At 37.3% G+C, this 18,315-nt stretch overlaps 1 protein-coding gene across 1 annotated transcript in view; it reads right to left on the bottom strand.

Moving 5' to 3' along the window:
* Nucleotides 1–18,315, bottom strand: part of BLTP1 (bridge-like lipid transfer protein family member 1) — a 100,007-nt gene that overhangs the window by 63,609 nt on the left and 18,083 nt on the right. The window contains exons 6-19 of the mRNA XM_054172710.1: nt 17,475–17,661; nt 16,128–16,209; nt 15,321–15,514; nt 11,649–11,728; nt 10,950–11,100; nt 9,079–9,235; nt 8,585–8,663; nt 7,697–7,788; nt 6,715–6,832; nt 5,496–5,651; nt 4,460–4,557; nt 3,324–3,502; nt 3,045–3,151; nt 781–989 (exon numbers count right to left, since the gene is read on the bottom strand). Of these exons, the coding sequence (XP_054028685.1) occupies nt 781–989; nt 3,045–3,151; nt 3,324–3,502; nt 4,460–4,557; nt 5,496–5,651; nt 6,715–6,832; nt 7,697–7,788; nt 8,585–8,663; nt 9,079–9,235; nt 10,950–11,100; nt 11,649–11,728; nt 15,321–15,514; nt 16,128–16,209; nt 17,475–17,661 (1,889 nt within the window). The remainder of the gene's footprint in view (nt 1–780; nt 990–3,044; nt 3,152–3,323; nt 3,503–4,459; nt 4,558–5,495; nt 5,652–6,714; nt 6,833–7,696; nt 7,789–8,584; nt 8,664–9,078; nt 9,236–10,949; nt 11,101–11,648; nt 11,729–15,320; nt 15,515–16,127; nt 16,210–17,474; nt 17,662–18,315) is intronic.

The following is an 18,315-nucleotide window of genomic DNA, read 5'->3' as shown; positions in this document are numbered from 1 at the left end:
TTTCCCATCTTGTACTGAGTCTCTGAAGTATTAGAGGTGTTAACACGCGCAAGTTAAGCACTGCTCTCTGGCCATACCAAAAAACGTTCACGCATTAAGCAAAGCTCATCTGCTTTGTGTTTTAGCAAAGAGAAAAGAATCAAGGTCGATACTACAACAGACCTTGAAGTGCTCTTTACAAGGCTGACCCAGCAGAGGGTGCTAAGAACTCCAGTAACTGGCTCCCGGTACCTTCTGTTGGGGATTGCGGTAAGGACCTATATAACATTCACTCCCAGCCAGTAAGCCCTTCAGTGACAAACACAGTGCACAACATCCCAAAAACTACCCCTCATGAACAAAAAGCTTGAGCAAAGGGCACTCTATGAACTTTAGAAGTAACAGAAGCACGAGTTCTGATATATCTTTGCATAAAGTAGTTAATGTAAGATCTAGTCATAATAATGGGATTTTTTTATTTAGGATTTTTACTACTGCAGAAATCAAAGAAGAAATTTTCTGCACATGAAGCCCAAAGCATATGCTGTTCCTTGAAAGGAAAATCGTGCTGATACAAATCTACATATATATATTGGAAGTCTTCTCCTAAGCCTGTGCCAACTACACTTACCCCAGCTACTCCACATCACCAAATGAAATCATTGCCAACTAGTCCTTACAAAACCTTTTCACCTGAATTCACACGTTCTGCAGAATCTTAATTTTCTATTTCAAATTAATTATTTCCCTTTCCTATCTGCTGCCATCCATAAATGCTACAAGTTGTGTTCCTGTGCTTACCTTTATGGACAGAAAAGCTTTGAGCAAGGGTCCATACAGGGTTATCTGGGAATCTGGGGAGAGTTCCAGTTCCACATGGAGCTTGTCTGGGGGCAGCTCTGAGGGGTCAAGGGGAAGGCGGGTTGAAGTTGTGGGAGATGAAATCACACTTTCAGCTGTTTTCTGCGACGGCCTTAGCACAGACAACATTGTCTCCTCCATTTCTGACACTATGGAGTAAAATAAAGATGAAAACAAATTTTGATGATCAGTTAGGCTGCTGACAGACAAAATCCTGCAAATATCAATGTGGATTGAATACATGACTTCTTGCAGCTTTCTAATTACGTTCATGTCTATGCTACAGAACTGGTTTCTCATATCTAGTAACTATGGGAAGCCAAGAAACTATCACAGAATATAGAATCTTTTAGTCAGTGTTGATTATGCAAGAGAAAAACAATTCTTCAAGTTCTGAAAAAAAAATCAAAACCAAAACACCAAAAAACCCCCCACATTTCCATTTATTTATCTTGCTTCTGAAGTTAAACAAAAACATGCTTTCATTTCAGATTTCCCACAACCACACAGCTACTGCAGAATAAACAGAAGTGAATAAACAGGAAAATAGCATAAGTTATATTAAAAGTCTGGTAGCTCTGTAGGGCAAAATTTCCTCTCAAACAACTCAATTACTCTAGTCACAAAACAGTTTGGAAATTCAAACCTTATTTCCTAGCCCTTTGGAGTGTGGTCTATGAAAGCACTTAGGTCTTCTTTTTTTTTTCTTGGTAAGTGAGGAGGCAACAACAATGAAATAACTGGAAGTGCTTTGGGGAAGTAAAGCAACTGCCAGGATGCAAAGAACTCTATGGAAAACCATATCAAATCGATGCTCCAGATGGAATATGAGTTCAGGAGCCAGCTTAACTGGAAGAACTGGCATATAAAGGACCACAACGAATACACTCCCGTAGCCAGCAAACCTTCAAGGCTCTAACTTAAAGTGCTTGTTTTGTGTGAATAAATTAGCTGAATGATGCAGGGAGATGGCCACTTCTCTGGAAGCTGCATCTCTTGCAATGCAACAGGTTTGTTTCTCAGCAACTTGGAGAGTTCTACCAATTAATTCAAAAGCAAATACAGATGTTTGGCCTGTAACAAACACGTTCTATCAGCATCACAGATTAGAAGTGAGCTGGACTGTGCTGGATTACTCCTTGATGGAAGCTGCAGATGAAATAACCTTTATATGTACAAACCTGTTAAATGCAGGTTCAATTGCTATGATTACAAGTAAATGTTTTCAGATTTGAAGTATGCAAATTTGACACAAGCTGGTAAGAGTCTCACAAGAGCACTTAATGAACATCTGCAAGATGAATCTTACTTTTTTTTGCTTCACCCTTTAACATTTGAGTTCTTTTAGATTTGAATTGTTGGAACTCAAAACCTAAAAACCCTATCCAGCATGTCTTTTAACACCTGCTGATTGAGGCCCATTCAAATTTGCACTCATTATTCTATGAATACCTCTCCTTCACTGGCTCTGCTGCAACCACCTCAACCTGAAAAGACTTTTATGTGACTCCGTAACTTCCTGCATACCTCCCTCTGCTTTTGAAATAAATGCAGAGATAAAAGTTAGGGGTTTTTTTTGCAAAGTCATACTTTTATGATTGAGAAATAGCAATCAGACACTTAATTATTACTTAGAAATCAGTCTTAGTCTGACCACTCATATCTGATGGTCATGGTCCAACAGAGAAATGTTGAAATCTCAATTTCATATCCATAAAGCTCAGTTTCATTTCAAGGGTAAGACAACATTATTATAGCTCATAAATAGTGTATTTAAACATTTAAATCATACAACATCATCACAACATCCAAAGGGAAAAAGCTAAGAAAAGCTGAAGAACATGATACTGCCAAAAATATTGTTACTTCATATTTAATATATCAAGTGGTATTTTGTGCTATGGAACAACCCATTTAGGAGATCCACTTTGTTGAGGACAAGGAGAAATTAACTACAGACAGTATTCTCTTTTTGAACAGGAACTGGGATGCTTTCACATAATTTGCATCAGATGATGTTGGTTTTTACATCAAACCTGGTGCATTCTAAAGACTAGCATTTGCTCGTGTGACATGGAAGAGTATTTTGGTTCAAAGCTGACTTCTGCAAATTGAAGCACTCTGATCCAACAAAGTCACAGAAGCTTCTGAAATGCAACATGTTAACAAGAGGGGAAAAAAAAAAAAAAGACAGTGACACTTACAGGATTGTTTTAACTGCTCATCTGCCTTTTGAGGATAAATTGGGTGCCATGAGTAGTCAATTGTAAACACAACACTTGGGACTGTCCAGCATTCGACCCATCCAGCCCTTTCAAAAAGAAACATCATACTTTTATTTGCAATACAATAGTTTAATTAAATACTTTTCATGACCAGATGAGGTTGCTTTCATAAAAACCAAAAAACACAACACCACAACAAAGTAAGTCAACGTGAAGAGCCAATACAAAGACACAAACATGGATCACAGTAAAACTCACTCTTCTTGAGTAATGTTCCTCCATTTGGGTTTGCCTGTTTTCTGACCACTCTGACATTCAGCAGATACACAAGATTCAGGACCTATTTTAGTGGGCTGACAATCTTTCACCAACATAAAAAGGGAATATTTACTAGGATGACAATCCGGTAGATACAAATGGAGATCAACATCTTCTCCCTAAAAATCAAACATTAGCAACAGAAAAGTTAATTTACACTCACTTCATGCATAATGCTTATGCCATTTTCATACTGACATGCACCAACATCATCACTTGACAGGCAAAGTGAAGCAAGAAATCTCAGTTTTCACACTATTGCTGATCACAGCTCATACCAATTTCTAATCCCAAGAGCTCTGTAGTTCTGAAGTTAAAAATCCAGCAACTAGCCCATAAGAACACACCACAGCAATCTATAAAACACAGGGGCATGGCTTTTGGAGATTCTTGTTCTTCTGTGGCTCAAGCCATACTCCAAAAGTTACGTGACTTGACTAAGGCTACCCCAAATTTGCCAACCAAACCATACTCTTAAAAAAAATCTCCAGATAAAACATTGCTTTCTTTGCTATCAAATTATACAAAATTACCAACATCACTGTCAACTAGTCTTTTATTTTTAGTAGCAGTAGACTGCTCTGCTTCTAATTTAGGGAAGACAAGAAGTACAGTCTTCCAAGAATTAACTGTGTCTGTTAAAAACACTTTATCATCATTTTACAGAAACTCTTAATCTGCAAGAAGGCTTTCCAAAACAGTTTGGGGGTACCCATTTATTTGGGGGTTTTAACTTTGAACATACATCAGAGTTTCACATTTTTCAAGTATATAAATATCCACACAGATACATACAAATGTGTGTGTGGATGTGTGGATGAAGTACAAGTGTACAGTTTTTAATATATTGCTTTTGTGTGTGCATATGTATATATAAATAAACCAGACTATGTTTGGATGCTTCATATAAGCAACAGAAACCATTTACCATTGGGTTACTTAAAGAAAAATTCTGAGTCAGAAGTGAGAGAGTCATTTTCTTTCAGGAAACAGTCTATTCAGAATTTCCTGACTGAGGGAGAAAATGTAGAGACATTGTCTCACATTCCAAAGACACAAAAGAGTGCAGAACTTACCCTTAAAGAGAATCTAGTATTACATGTGGTTGGAACAAAGTCAGTGAAAGGCAGAGAGAAAACTATGTTCAGTGTCTCTCCACAAGCTGCTAGATAAACTGGGAGAGAAAAGGAAAAACAAACTGTAGAATGTCAACATTACTCCCTATTTTGCTCTTAGACAAATTAGCAAACACACAGGTAAAACTAATGAAAATATATTCAAGATCTCAAGAAAAGGAAACTGTCATTTGAACTACTGCATATTTAGAGTGCATTGTACTAAAGTATTCTCAAAGTATTTACTTTCCACAGCTTGTCCTTTATAGAGACACTGTTCTTAGCACAATGAAATTGCAGCAGACAGTAATAAGAGCTGTAACTAATATCTTAAGACTGACTTCATTGCTTCACACAGCAGCTTTTGGACAAGAAGGCACACACTGAAAGTTCCTCAGGCTTCTGATGAACTGATTTTTAACTAAACACAACTTCATGATTTTTAATCCACCATCTTCCTTTCCCATTGAAATGATAAGATTCTAGTACTTGAAATAGAAATAAACCAAATTGCACATCAAACAGTTTTGGTTTTCTGAAAAGTACCTCTCATTTTTGTTTAGCTTTATCTCCTACTCTTAAATGGAACAGGAAATGGACATTTCTAATTATATGAAGTTCAAATGGCATTTTTCCAACATTACTTGAAAAAAACAAAACACTTATTCCCAAGTGATTACTGAATGTATGTCATGACCCCAGGGTTGCTCTCTGCAAACTGCTGTACTAAATCAAAGATTCAAAGGGTCTTGAAAAATGAATGATAAAACATGATCTAGAACTGCACTCTCCCCCCCCAAAATGTACACAAAGTTAGAACTTAACACTACTAGGATGGTTTATGCACATCAGCTTTAGCAAAATGGAGAGTTGCCACTGAACACACATTTCTATAGTAAATTGTCATCATTCTTGTACTATCTTGTGCTATACAGTCAGTATTTTGTACACATTTTTGGTAATATGTACTCTTCTTCCAAATACAAAGTGATCTCACCATTTTCTTGTTGTTTGGTGGAACAGTCAATCCAATTATGTTGATTTGCTGCCCAAATCATTTCAAACTGATGAAACATAACTTTGAAGTTCCACATATAAGGAACAAATGAAAAAATATCGGGTGCGCTGTCGCTGGACCAGTCTTGGATCAAATCTAAACCCATCAAAAATAATAGAAGACAAGTCAGTAGCAATCAAGTGAGAGATCTTTTCTTTCAAGCTTTTGGCTTTTTTTCTACATCTTAACTGTTTGGTCCTTTACAGAAGAAGAAAAATGAGGAGAATCATGCACAGTATCCACGCCTCAGGCAGATACTCCACAAACATGTGCTGTAAACTCATCTCCCACTTCTCGCTTGCTTTTTAAATTGGAAAGCCATCAGTTTAAGTTCTCCCATTCAGTAGCAAAGTTATAAACCAAACTAAAAGCACTGGACTACCAGCTGCTTTCCTTGGTTTTCCACTCTGAATGTGTACATTAGTAATATTTTCTACAGCAGCAAAACAGTGCTGTTGTAGTCTATCCACCTAGATGGATAGACTATGGTGAGTACTACAGCACTATACAGGTAATTGCTCCAGCCTCACTAGGAGGATAACTTCATTAGCATGGCACTATGCCTGCACTAATTAATCCTTCCTCCCAGCAGGGCTAATTAGCCCAGGCACCACCACATTGATGGGGCGTTCTTTCCATTGCTGCAGCTGGAACCTTCAGCAACAGTTTGGTGATGCTCTATCACATTGTACTGCCTTGTGTGCGCATATTCTTCAGCACAGCCAAAATTCTAAGGAGCAAATTACTTTCTCTCACCATCTGTCAGCCACATGGACACAACCTAAAGCCTAAGTAGTTGAAAATCAGTCAGCCAAAGAGAGAGATATCAGAGAAATCAACATGCAAATTGTTGATTAAAAAAATACTAAACAAATCAAAAGCCCTGACAGAAATAAATTCATTATGAATTTAAGAACACTTAGCATAACTGCAGACCAAATTTAGTTTAGATGATAGAAGATTAAGTTATTTGGTTCCTCTACTCAAATATAAGAATTGCAGGCAACAGAAAACACCAGGACAGTTTTCTGCAGATATAATTTGTTGTGCTGAGTATGTGGAACCAGAGTACCTGATCTTGTACACCTTTGCAAAGCCTGAAAAGACATTCTAAAACCAAAATATTTAATTTGATAAACATATTTAGTAAAGACATTACCTGTAAAGAAGCTTTTCTGAGCAAAGATAAAATGATAGGTTGCTTTATAAACCTCAAGTTCACATTGCCATGTCTGTGGCATATTCCATATCCGGGGATAGCTTGCATTAATGTGAAACTGTGAACGAGATATTAAAGCACCAGAGTTACTTGAAAAGATGACAATGCTTGACCCTGTAGCTCAGCAGTGTTCACATACATACTCTGCTGAATAATTAAAACTTTATTCCTGCTGGGATGAACAGAAGGCCTCTCCAGTTCTTTAATAATTTAATCTCTCTCTCTTTCTGTGCTTGAAGGTCAAGTGTTAGTGTATTCATTTATTTGGAAAGCTATAGTACAAACTTTTGATACATCTGTTGCAGTAGATGTACCAAGTAATTCATCAATCACAGTTTCCATTAGAAGTATCACTTTTCACAATAAAGATAGAATTCCTCAATATAGTATTTTTCAACCGTTTATATGATACTCAATTTAAAAACACCACTCATGTAAGGTCATTTGAAAATCAGTGAGAAAGGTAATCTACAGAAATACAGTACTGTAGAAGTGAAATGCTAGGCAAACAAAAGAATTATGCAGTATTACATCTGTATCCCATAGTTTAAACACTCTGAAGTACTTTCAAATACTCATGCACACAGACTCTGTAGCATAGCTAGAGTGTGCAGTCATTTACAGTGGTAAAGCCTATGTGAACACATAGCTTCATAGCAAATGAGGTCAGATTTATAAATGGAACTCAAACCCCTCCCCCCACTGCTTTCAAAACACATTGAACTTGGCATGTAAGTTATGCAAGTCAAAGTTACACACATGCAGAGTTATGTGCATGGACAAAGTTCCTTTCATGTTAGGTTCTTGCAAAACACATTCTAAAGGCATATTTCTGTATTAAGAACCTGTTCCATAGGCAAATACATTCTTTAGTAAAAATCCCCTAAAGACACAAGTTTTGTGCTTCTTAATGCCAACTTACAGCTAACATTTCAGCTTCTAAGAGAGTCCGGTACTGCATACTGCTGGTGGCATCAACGTGTAGAAGCTGCCCTTTAATTGTGGGTGAATAGCCTAGCAAGCAGAAGTTATAAAAACACAATCATTCAGACATAAGACTTCCACAAACAGCAAAATTATTTTCACCAGTGATTTCAGCAGTCCACTAACAATCAAGAAACATCACAGTGGAAATTAGTAATATAATAACTCTGTCCTCTACTGTTGGTTGAGGACAAGCTTAAAACGTTCTGTCTCCTTGTAGGAGAGACAACAGAAGTCTTCTTGCTGGGCCTGCTGGAAAGGCTCCGGTTCTGGAGACTCTTGGTTTAAGTTGCAGAATAAAACTCAAGTATGCCAGAAAGAATCACAAGAACAATTCAGCTAAAGGCTTCAAACCAGTCAATAAGATGAGTAAATGCAAGCAATATACCCATAACTTTATACTTGCCTCCACCTTGGATTTTGGAGGTTTCTTTCGTTTAAATGAACTATGATTGACGTAGTTCTCATGACGCATTGCTCAGCATGATACAACTGCTATGCTCATCCTACTGAAGAAATCTTCCTGCTCTGAGCTGACAACATATCTATTAACTGCTTCAATCCACACCACAATCCAGTTAAATTGTCTACTAGCTCAGGAATCTGTATTCCCTAACCCAGGCAAAACATGGAGGTAACTTCAATATTGCACACATACTTTATTATTTTGCAATGAAACATAAAAGGAAGTATTTTTTGTTCCTTTACATAAGAAGATTCATCTCTCAGACACAGGGAAAAAGCACTACAAGGCATTCACATTACAATTAAGATAATTGTTAAGGAAAACCAGTAGGAAAACAAATTAAGCTTAGTCTTAACTCACCATTTTCACCTACTGTCATGGGAATATTTATTTCCAGATATGATCCTGCACCAACATTTACATGTACAGCATTAGTTTCCTGCATTGCAAGAAAGGAAAAAATTGCAAACATCATTTATATGCTCATCACTATCAACCAGGGTACTTTATGCCTCTGACTATCATCATCCACACCTGGATTAAAGTACCTGATGACTGAAATCTTTCTTGCCTTTCAGAAAATTCCTACTGAACTGTCCATGTGCACTGATACAAAAACACCATTTTTAGGCTTAAAAAATGCTGACTTAGACCCACTAACAGAAACAGTACAAGACATTCTGATTCAAGGCCTAAGAAGGCAGATGAATGTGTATTTTTCTCTTGAATGTGTATTTCTTTCTCTTTTCAGTCACAAAAAGTAGGACCTGAGACAAGTAAAAACGTGCACAACCAAGATGCACAGTTTCCTCACAGCAGACAAGTTATTTTCTAGCCAAGTTTTCAATACTTACCCTGTTTTTGGTAAAAAGCAAATCAATGGTGGCATCTGCAATAATATTCATCCGCAGCTCAAAAGCAAGAATCTGCCTTGGTTTCCCAGGCTGAGCAATTTCTGAGACTTTCATAACTTGGTAGTCTGGTGGGAAGAAAAACTTCCATAAACAGTCCCTAGGGGGAAGAAGGAAAAAAAAGAGTTGGATTTATTCACAGAAGAAGTATAGAGATATTTATGGATCTGTTTGATTCACAATTCTTTTCCAGTTAGCAGAGCCTTTAGACAACCACTGGATGTGGTAAGAAAGAATATTTGTTTAATGTCTTCATCACGGGAGCCTTCCAACTCATTAATGCAATCTCCAAAGGTTCCAATGACAAAAAGTGATTTTTGTCTAGAAACCATAAATGGACAGACTATAAATGATTTAGAACAAAAATATTTTGAATCAGATAGTAAACAAGCTCTGTTTTTCTTTTTATTCCTAATCTTTGGTTTATAAAGCTGCTACAAAAACATGGTAGGAAGTAATCTGTTTATGCTTTGGTTTGTGCATAAATAATTGATGCAATGCCCAGAAATAAACAAAATACAAAACTTCAGGACCTCAGAGAGGGAGTAAAGTGAAGCCTAGTTTCTGCAGACCCATATCTGAACATGCAACTACAAGAAAGTAAAGCCATAGCACAGCTTACATAGGACTCAAGAGGGTGAAGTAAGGCACACAACACATGCTGTCTAAATCCTGAGGAAACCCAAGACTTTATGACATGATGTATTGAAGGTCAGTACTTGTAGAAGCCTTTGTATGAATCAAGAGTACAATGTTCAAAGAACTGCTACAGACCTGTGCTTCTAAAATGCTCAGGCACTTTCCAAAATTCTCTCTTGTATCCATGGCACAACGCAAAAGTATTCCCAGGTACACATGTAAGAACCCTACACACTCTGCATAGGCACCAAACTGCCTTCTACTCAGCCAGTTAAAACTAGAAAAAGCACACTATCATAGAGGTGAGCTTTCTTGGTAGCATTACAAATATCATTAATGATGCACAGACTTTGTGTTCCCAGCAATGTTCTGCTCTGATAATTGGCATTTTCTCTTAAATTCTCTATGATACTTTTATATCTAATGACTACTCTTTGGTCTGCCATTCTCACACTCCTAAGAGACAGTTAATCATAACAGTTTCACAGGAGAATTAATGGAGGTCAAGAGAAGTATCAATCTGTAATTAATAGGGGAGAAAAAAGTGAAAGTATGGAGTATGTCACTTTTACTTAATAGTCCTTTACTCTCTAAACAATCCTATTGTCTCCACCAGAAACACTCATACGCAAAACATCAAGGGCTAAGGGAGGAATAGTAGTAGAGCTCTGCTTACTATTTTGTCACTAAGATACCCAGGTAATAAATAGTTTAGAGACTACAGGAAGTTGACTCTCCTAAGCAGGAATAAATAATTCCACTGTTGTTATTTCCATAGCCAGATTTGTACTTCCATAACATTTCCTCATTAACATGCAGTGTATTCTCATCCAGGAGCTAGTAAGAGCATGACAGCCCAAAAGGTAGCCAGTCAAAGGGTTAAACCCTTAGGTAAGTAACACTTGATATAGAGTAAAACTACTTTGTTCACAAAAAATAGGAACATAATTTATTCAATTGTAAAAGCCACTCAGTGGTCCTAAATTTGGAAGGTCAACAAGATAAACGACAAAGACTTTACTAATCTTAAACCACTGTGGCAGGACTCTCAGACTGCCTAGCCCATCCTATACAAATGAGAAGTTTGAGCAATCACATACTGGAAACTTTAGAATGTTTTCTCAATAACAATAGCTATTAAAGATTCAAACTAAAGAAGCCAAACATGGTAATACCTCTGCCTATCAGCCCAAGGCCCATAGTTGAAATCTGTTCCTTTTCCGCAAACAATGTCCAAACCCCAACATGGTGGCAGATCCTGCAATTTGCTGTCTTCATTGTTTGCTTCTCCATCATTACTCTCCTCTGTCTCCTCCGGTACAAGACCTATATTACATAATATAATAAATGGATTATTAAAGGAAGCTGCTTCAAATTAGCAGGAAAATTGTTTGCTAAGCACACGACAATTCAAGTGTCCTGATGGCAGTTTTATTTGAGGCCACTACAGTACATAAATGTCAAGCCACAATTCAATGCAGGCTCTTAGTGCAAAGGCAAAAATATGCCAAAAAGTCCTGAAGATTTTCTGAAGCACTGCTTGCTAATGTCAGTGAAATGCTGACATACAGAGCAGGTTTAAATATGCAGTTCAAAATTTCATTCCCTCCTAAATATAATATGAGACACATGAATTCTTTCTCCCACTGGTTTCATTGATTTTTCTCTTTCATTTGCAAATAAAACCAACTTATAAACTTAAGCATTCGTATGTGTGCTTATGAATGCTTTTATTGACTCCAAAACATGACACTAACTCTTTCAGCATAGAGGCTTTTCAGCACTGAAGAGAGTAAATTCTCTACTACCTCCAGACAATTAAATTAACAAATAGCCTTCAGATCCCTCAAAGTTTCATCTTTAGGAGAAGGTACCTGGTTCATCCATGTAGTAATAGATATCCACATCATTGGACTGCATTACAACAAAACCTTCACCCATCAGTCTTGGTGGTCTGTAATGGAAAAAGAGTGCAAAGAGAATAATTAAAAAGCAATGCACTGAGATTAAGTCATTTAAAACACATAAATCATAATGGAAGAGATTACATAGGCCAGGTTCACATGTAGCTTGCAAGCCATACATATTTAACCATGAAATCATTAATAAAGCTGCTATCCCTACCAAGCAAGTCAACACTGGAGATACTGTGCATGTGGAACCTATCCAGCACCCACACCTGCTGCAATCTCACAACATCAGTTCCATGTGTCTATACTGGTCTTACCAGCAGTGTGACTGCAGGCTGCTTGCAAAAGCCACAGACTACTTTGTCTACCAGGCATGTGTCATCACAGTACCAGAAGGGTGGACAAAATTGGAAGTGCCAGGGCCACACCATGGTCTGTCCAAATGCAGCTGTTTGTAAGCTAAACCTTAAGTGCAGCTTCTAACTTCAGTTCCTCTCTTTCCCTCCCTGTCATGCTGTGATTCCTCGTCTGCCTGCTACCTCTGGCTATCAGCTTCTGAGCATAAAGACTGAGAATATCCAAGTCTATGCAGCCTCAAGTCTCCTATCAAAAAGGTAGATGTCACATTTCTAGGCTAGGACTACTCTGTCTTGCAAAAAAATACTTGATCACTACATTGCTGTTATCATTCTTTTTACATAAAGTAACCTAAGTAACTTAAAAGTTTCTTAAGAGCATGAAGATAGCTGGTTCCTCTCCACAAAAACACTTTTCAGGTATCATAAACCACAACCAGCTACCAAAGTTTTACTTTCAGTATTTCTTTCCATCAAGAGTTCCTTTCTCCTTGTCCTATATCAGTTTTTCTCCTGCTAATTGTTTTCTTACTAAAATAGCACTTTAAACCAAAGGGACACGACATCTCCAGTAATTAGACCATTAGTAAAAAAAAGTCTGTTCTTCCTTAATAACATTTCCCTCACATAAAAGGATCCAAGTGATAAAACTAATATATGAAACATCTCCTAACGTTATTATGTTGGTGTATTACTATCCCACATGTTCCCACATGTTAATTTACATATAATCACATTTTATAGTAGTTCAATATTGTAATGTTTTTATCACTTATAGAATAATTGCATAATTTACACAAAACAAATTCAAATTTGATAAAAAAACCCTAATTTTTTACTAGAAAATACATTTTTGCCACTTATCAGTCACTTTTCTAAATTCCCACATTTTAACAAAAAAAAGGAAATTCCAGTGACAGAAGAACAATCTGAGTGTGTGACCTGTTAGAAGTACATTGCCCATTTTACTGCATCTTAAACACATGAAAGCTTGGAAGACACATAAGGCAGATGTAGATCCCATCTACAACCAAATGTTCTTCAAAAGCAACAGAGCAGGAACCTTAAAATTAATTTTACTTCAGGAGTAAAGACAGCATGGAAGATTAAATACTTCCTATTTACTCCCAGTTTTCCAATTATTGCTTTTTTCTATCCAAAATAGAATTGGCCTCCCCAGTGAGATGCAAACAGAGCAAGCTGTGAACAAAATTGTTTAGTGCTTCAGCAACAGAAGTGGGAAGGAAAGCAAATAGGGATACATAAATAGCCTTTCATGGGAAGAGCTCAGTTTACTTTGCCAGACTGCTCAATATGCACAGGTAGGTCAGTAAGACTGGAAAGCACAGCAGGGCATGGCACCACGAATTAGTTATTGCAGCCTCTCAAGCACACCAATGGGGGCTCAAAGGAAGCCACGATTTAGATTTAAGACCAATGTATACTTTTCTTAATAGGATGAATTCCATGATTACTGTTCACTGCATAGCCATGCAAAAACAACAATACTGCTGCTTTTAGCTGTACTCTCAACTTAAAAGGCATGTGGAACTACCTTTGCAGAAAATAGGAGAGGAAGGTACCTAATGAAGCCACCTAAGCACCTAACTATTCAGCAGGAATAGTTACACCTTCCAGACTCAGCTGATGTAAGTTGTAGAATCCTAGAAACCTCACCACAGGCCATTTGCAAAATGAAGTAGATAATGGCAATGAATGATAATGAGCTCATCATCATCATTAAAAAGTATTTCCTAACATTGATCCTAAACTTACACTTTGAGCCTGCTCTCCAAACTGGTTCTGCTTTGATTTCCTGCATAATTTCTTTTTTTCCTTGGTTTTTGGAGGATCTGTTTCCAAAAAGTGATGGAGGTGCTGAGATGTCTGTTTGTAATGTAACATGACAGTTTCCAAGGTGGATTTTTGATGCTTGTATTGATTGGTCAGTCTGCTACACATTTCAGCAAGTCACTTAGGTGGTTTTATATGTGCATTGCCTGCAGGAGTTTCTGAAAGTTAAGACATGGCTTAATTTTTTAAGTCAAAAAAAGCATAAGAGGGCAGGCTCTAAAGATTCAAATACTCCCAGTTTCCAGTGAACTGGGTCATTTGTTAAAGCTACCCAGTAAATTAGGGCACATGTTTTCTGCACATATGCCATCATTCAGCCATCAGGAGCTGCAAGGATGGTAACAGCATCAAAAGAAAATAGCGGAAGCACAGGGAAAAGCTAATAGTTTGAGCATCTTAATCCTGTTTTGTTTTAATCTTGTTTGGTTTCAGTATTAATTGGAGAAATTTTATCTGTTGCCACGTTGGAAGAGGAAGGTTCTGCACACATCCATAGAATGTTTTTTGAAAACATATAAAGGCATATTATAGACAGCAGTATTTGGCTGATAAAAAGCCAATGAAGGTATAGTCAAAAGATAATTATAATTCATAATTCATTCTCTGAATATTGTTGCTTAAGAGGTATAAAATAGGTGCAATTGTTTTACCTAAACACATACACACAATTATCCAAGGATAGCATACATTATTTATTTTCATATTGAGCAAATATTGCCTGTGAAAGACTGAAATTTAGCAGCCTTGTCCAAATCTAATTATCTGTTGAATATGTAACATTGTAGGCCTTAAATAAGTTAATGCAGAAATTTCTGGTTATGATATTCATGCCATATCAATGGAGAATGTTAATATAGTATCCACATAAATGTCTTGCTGGTTTAGGTGTAATAAAACAAGAATCCTAGTATCAAACCATTTAATGTAAGCACCCCTTCTTGCATTTGTTTGTTAAAGCTGCATAACCCCATTTATGCAGAACACACAGAGGTAAAAGGATCAACAATTTGCCTTCAAAAGGTAACATAATTTCTCCAACACAAGCATTATGCAGCTCTTGCCTAAGATTTTTTAAAATATTCTCCAAATCACATGCAAATCAGCTCTACACCTTAAGTGCTGCTTTTATCCTAGAAATTTTGTGCTGTCACGGCCTGTATACAGCTATAGCACCTGAGTGAAGGAAAAGTTCAATGCAGGACATGAAGCATAGAGCAGAACACACAAAAATAATATAATAGAAATCTAGAATGAGAGAGGAAACAGTACTTCATAAATAAAACAAAGACCCAACATTTAAAACCTTCAGATTGGTAAAAAAACAGCTGCCTAAACACACTAAGAAAACTAAAACCACAGAAACACAATACTGAAGTCTTCATTTTCTTAAAATATGGATATGGATACAAAAATACTCAAAACTTACTCATCATTTTGAAGACCAACATATCTTGGACTTGGAACCAGCATGACTCTAACGTTTTCTAGTTTTCCTTTCACAATGTGCATGAACTGATCGAGGTGGCTTGAAGGTGGTTTTGTGGTGTATGTCAAAAAAGCATCATCAAAGTTAATGCAAAGTGTTTGTGGTTGATAATGATTCCCAAATGCCAAGCGACCCTAAATCGTAACAAAGCCCAAACAATTATTCATTATACACTGCTCTTTCATATATATATGTGTCTGTCTGATTTACCTATAATAATGCAATTAAACCAGTCATACACAAACAAAAGACCATGGAAAAAAATCCTGGCCATATTCTGTGCATATTGAAAAATACTACCTCATACATTAAACTCCCAATATTCTATCTCCTGTCACCTCAGTAACAGTTTCCCTGGGTTCTTTTTGGGGGAGGTAACATCAATTTTTAAGTAATGTGTTCAAATATCCCTATTAAAAGATGCAGAGAAGGGGGAAAAAAACAAAAAAAAGATGAAAAAAAACCCCAAACACCTCCCAAAGCACAACAGATCACACATTGTACAGCACCCATCACCTAGCTTAATTGCTTGGTGATATTCTTGAAAACATTATGAGTATTTCCCATGCCCAAGAACATAACCCTGTTTCCATCAGCACCAGCACAATTTATCACTGTGACAGAAGAGTGCTGGTGGTGTCATTTTAAAACACTGTTGAAGCATGAAGGAGATCAAAAAGAAAGTATAAGGAAAACCTATGTCAGTATGCTGCTACATGTTCTCATTAGTAAGGTGTTCTCACTTACCGTGCTCACATTGACTTTAATGACCGGAATAAGTGATCTCCAAGAAGAAGAAGGGTCTTGAGATTCTGTTTTTACTTTAACACTATAGGGGGAAAAAAACAAAACAAGTTTTATTATTCTGTCTTTTCTGCAGAAGAATTAACCAACTTGTTTTCCTGGAGGTCTTCAGTGCATAGCTCTTGGGGACACTGCTTCCCAGATGGGTGTCTCCTGTAAGGGAGCTGCTAGTAGCCTACTGCACATTCCTCTATAGCCTGGAAGAAGAGCAGGAAGCACATGAACTACACCTTGAGCTGAACACTGGACAGGTAGAAATCAAACACAAAGCAGTAGTCAACCAAATTTTCCTCAGAGGAACTCGGTCTGTTTTCAGCACTGCTATTTAAGTGTGGGATTTTTCATTTCACAGTATCACTAAGGTTGGAAGAGACCTCAAGGATCATCAAGTCCAACCTGTCTCCACAGACCTCACGACTAGACCATGGCACCAAGTGCCATGTCCAATCTCCTCTTGAACACCTCCATTTCCCATGACACATCCTCCCCTAAAGGCAGAAGTCCTTCCTGCACCTGCCCATAAGGGTATAAGATGAAAACATGAAGAGCCTGGTTTGCAGACACATCCCTTACCCACACTCAGGGCTCCAGCAGCATCCTGCACATGCCCATTATGTAATTTACCAACATGTACTGGCCTGGCCAGCAGCAGTGGAAGGACTCAGACTTCCTCTGCTCCTATCAATAAATCAGTTTGGTGTGAATCTGCCCAAATAGAGACTTCTCTGTTTGAAAATCAGACTCCACTACACATATACTATGAAGAAGAACTCCTTATAGATCTGCACCATGTTTTCTGGGGTACCACAAAAAATAAGAAAAGGTTCGTGTAGCTGTACACAAACACATACCCTAGAATAACAACTTGTGAAATCAGCCTGAACTTCAAGCTCAAAAACCAGTAAGTCCTCCCAATACCAATGCTCAAATTTTGCCTAGGCAATATCAAGAATGAGCAGCTCTTGCTTCTACTGAGCGATGGAATTATTATCCTGCAAGCATAATCCTCTTCAACACATGCTCCCTTTACACACTGTGCTTCAAATAGGTTTTTCAACTTGTCTCTTATCATTAAACTAGGAATGTTTGGTTGTGCTTTTTAATTATTATGGTAGGAAGGCTGAGGAAAAGAAAAAGATTTAGACTGTCAGGCTTGTCAGTGCAATTTCTCTCTTAGCTGTGCTTCAGCCATTTGGCCTCTGGAGCATACATTAACAAAACATTACCCAATTAGTTCAGCACTTTGCAAAACAAAGCATCAACAAAACAGCAAAACGAACAATAATTTACCTTTCAAGATTGGTATGTGCTCTCTGCCTCCCATTCACTTGTGCTTTTTCATCATCTTTCTTTGCTGGAATTATTGTGGGATCCAAGCCAAACAGTTCCTGAAGCTGTCCATAAAGCTCAGAGCGATTGTACACATGAAATTCAAAGTCATTCACCATAATATAAAGTCGTGTTTCTGCCTTTGGATCTAAACAAATAGTAAGGAAAGAGTTTCCAATTCTGTTCCATCATCCCCTTGCAATAGTTACAGCTTTTCAAATATGCACATTTTGCAAAAACACTCACAGTAGTGAGCAGCTGCTGAAGTCCATATTAAGAATCAGCAAAAAAAACACCTCCACAAAATAACTGCATCAACAAAGTCAGTAAAACTTAGCAAATAAGACAGTCAAATGCAAAACAAAAAACCTGAAAGGCATTTTATCCTTAGGTCACAATTCAAAAATAAATCCAGGCAGGAGCTGCACAAAATGGTAAATGAGCTTTATTCAGTCCCATATAGAACACCAACCAACCAAAAATCCCTCTTTATGGACAGCACAAAAGCCTTGATGCCAGCTTCTGCTTTTTAGCACAGATATCAGTACTTGTGACCAACTCAATCTCAAACAGCAAATGGTTCTAGCCAAGCTAGTACTGGGAAAAAGTTTGGGTTTTTTTTTTCTGTAGAGAAACAGAAAACAGAAAGCATTTTGCACGATCAGTCAACATTCCCCCAAATCTAAAATTTTAACTGCAGTATCAGTTTGACTCTGATACTTAAAAACTAGTTTAACATCTGCTGATGGCATACAGAGCTGTTTGTGGCACACTTTGACATACTTTTGCCTTAGATAGTATG

The sequence above is a fragment of the Dryobates pubescens genome, chromosome 24 (genome assembly GCF_014839835.1).
Source record: "Dryobates pubescens isolate bDryPub1 chromosome 24, bDryPub1.pri, whole genome shotgun sequence".
In the NCBI taxonomy this organism is placed as follows: Eukaryota; Metazoa; Chordata; class Aves; order Piciformes; family Picidae; genus Dryobates; species Dryobates pubescens.
This window is presented reverse-complemented; position numbering and strand designations above follow the sequence as displayed.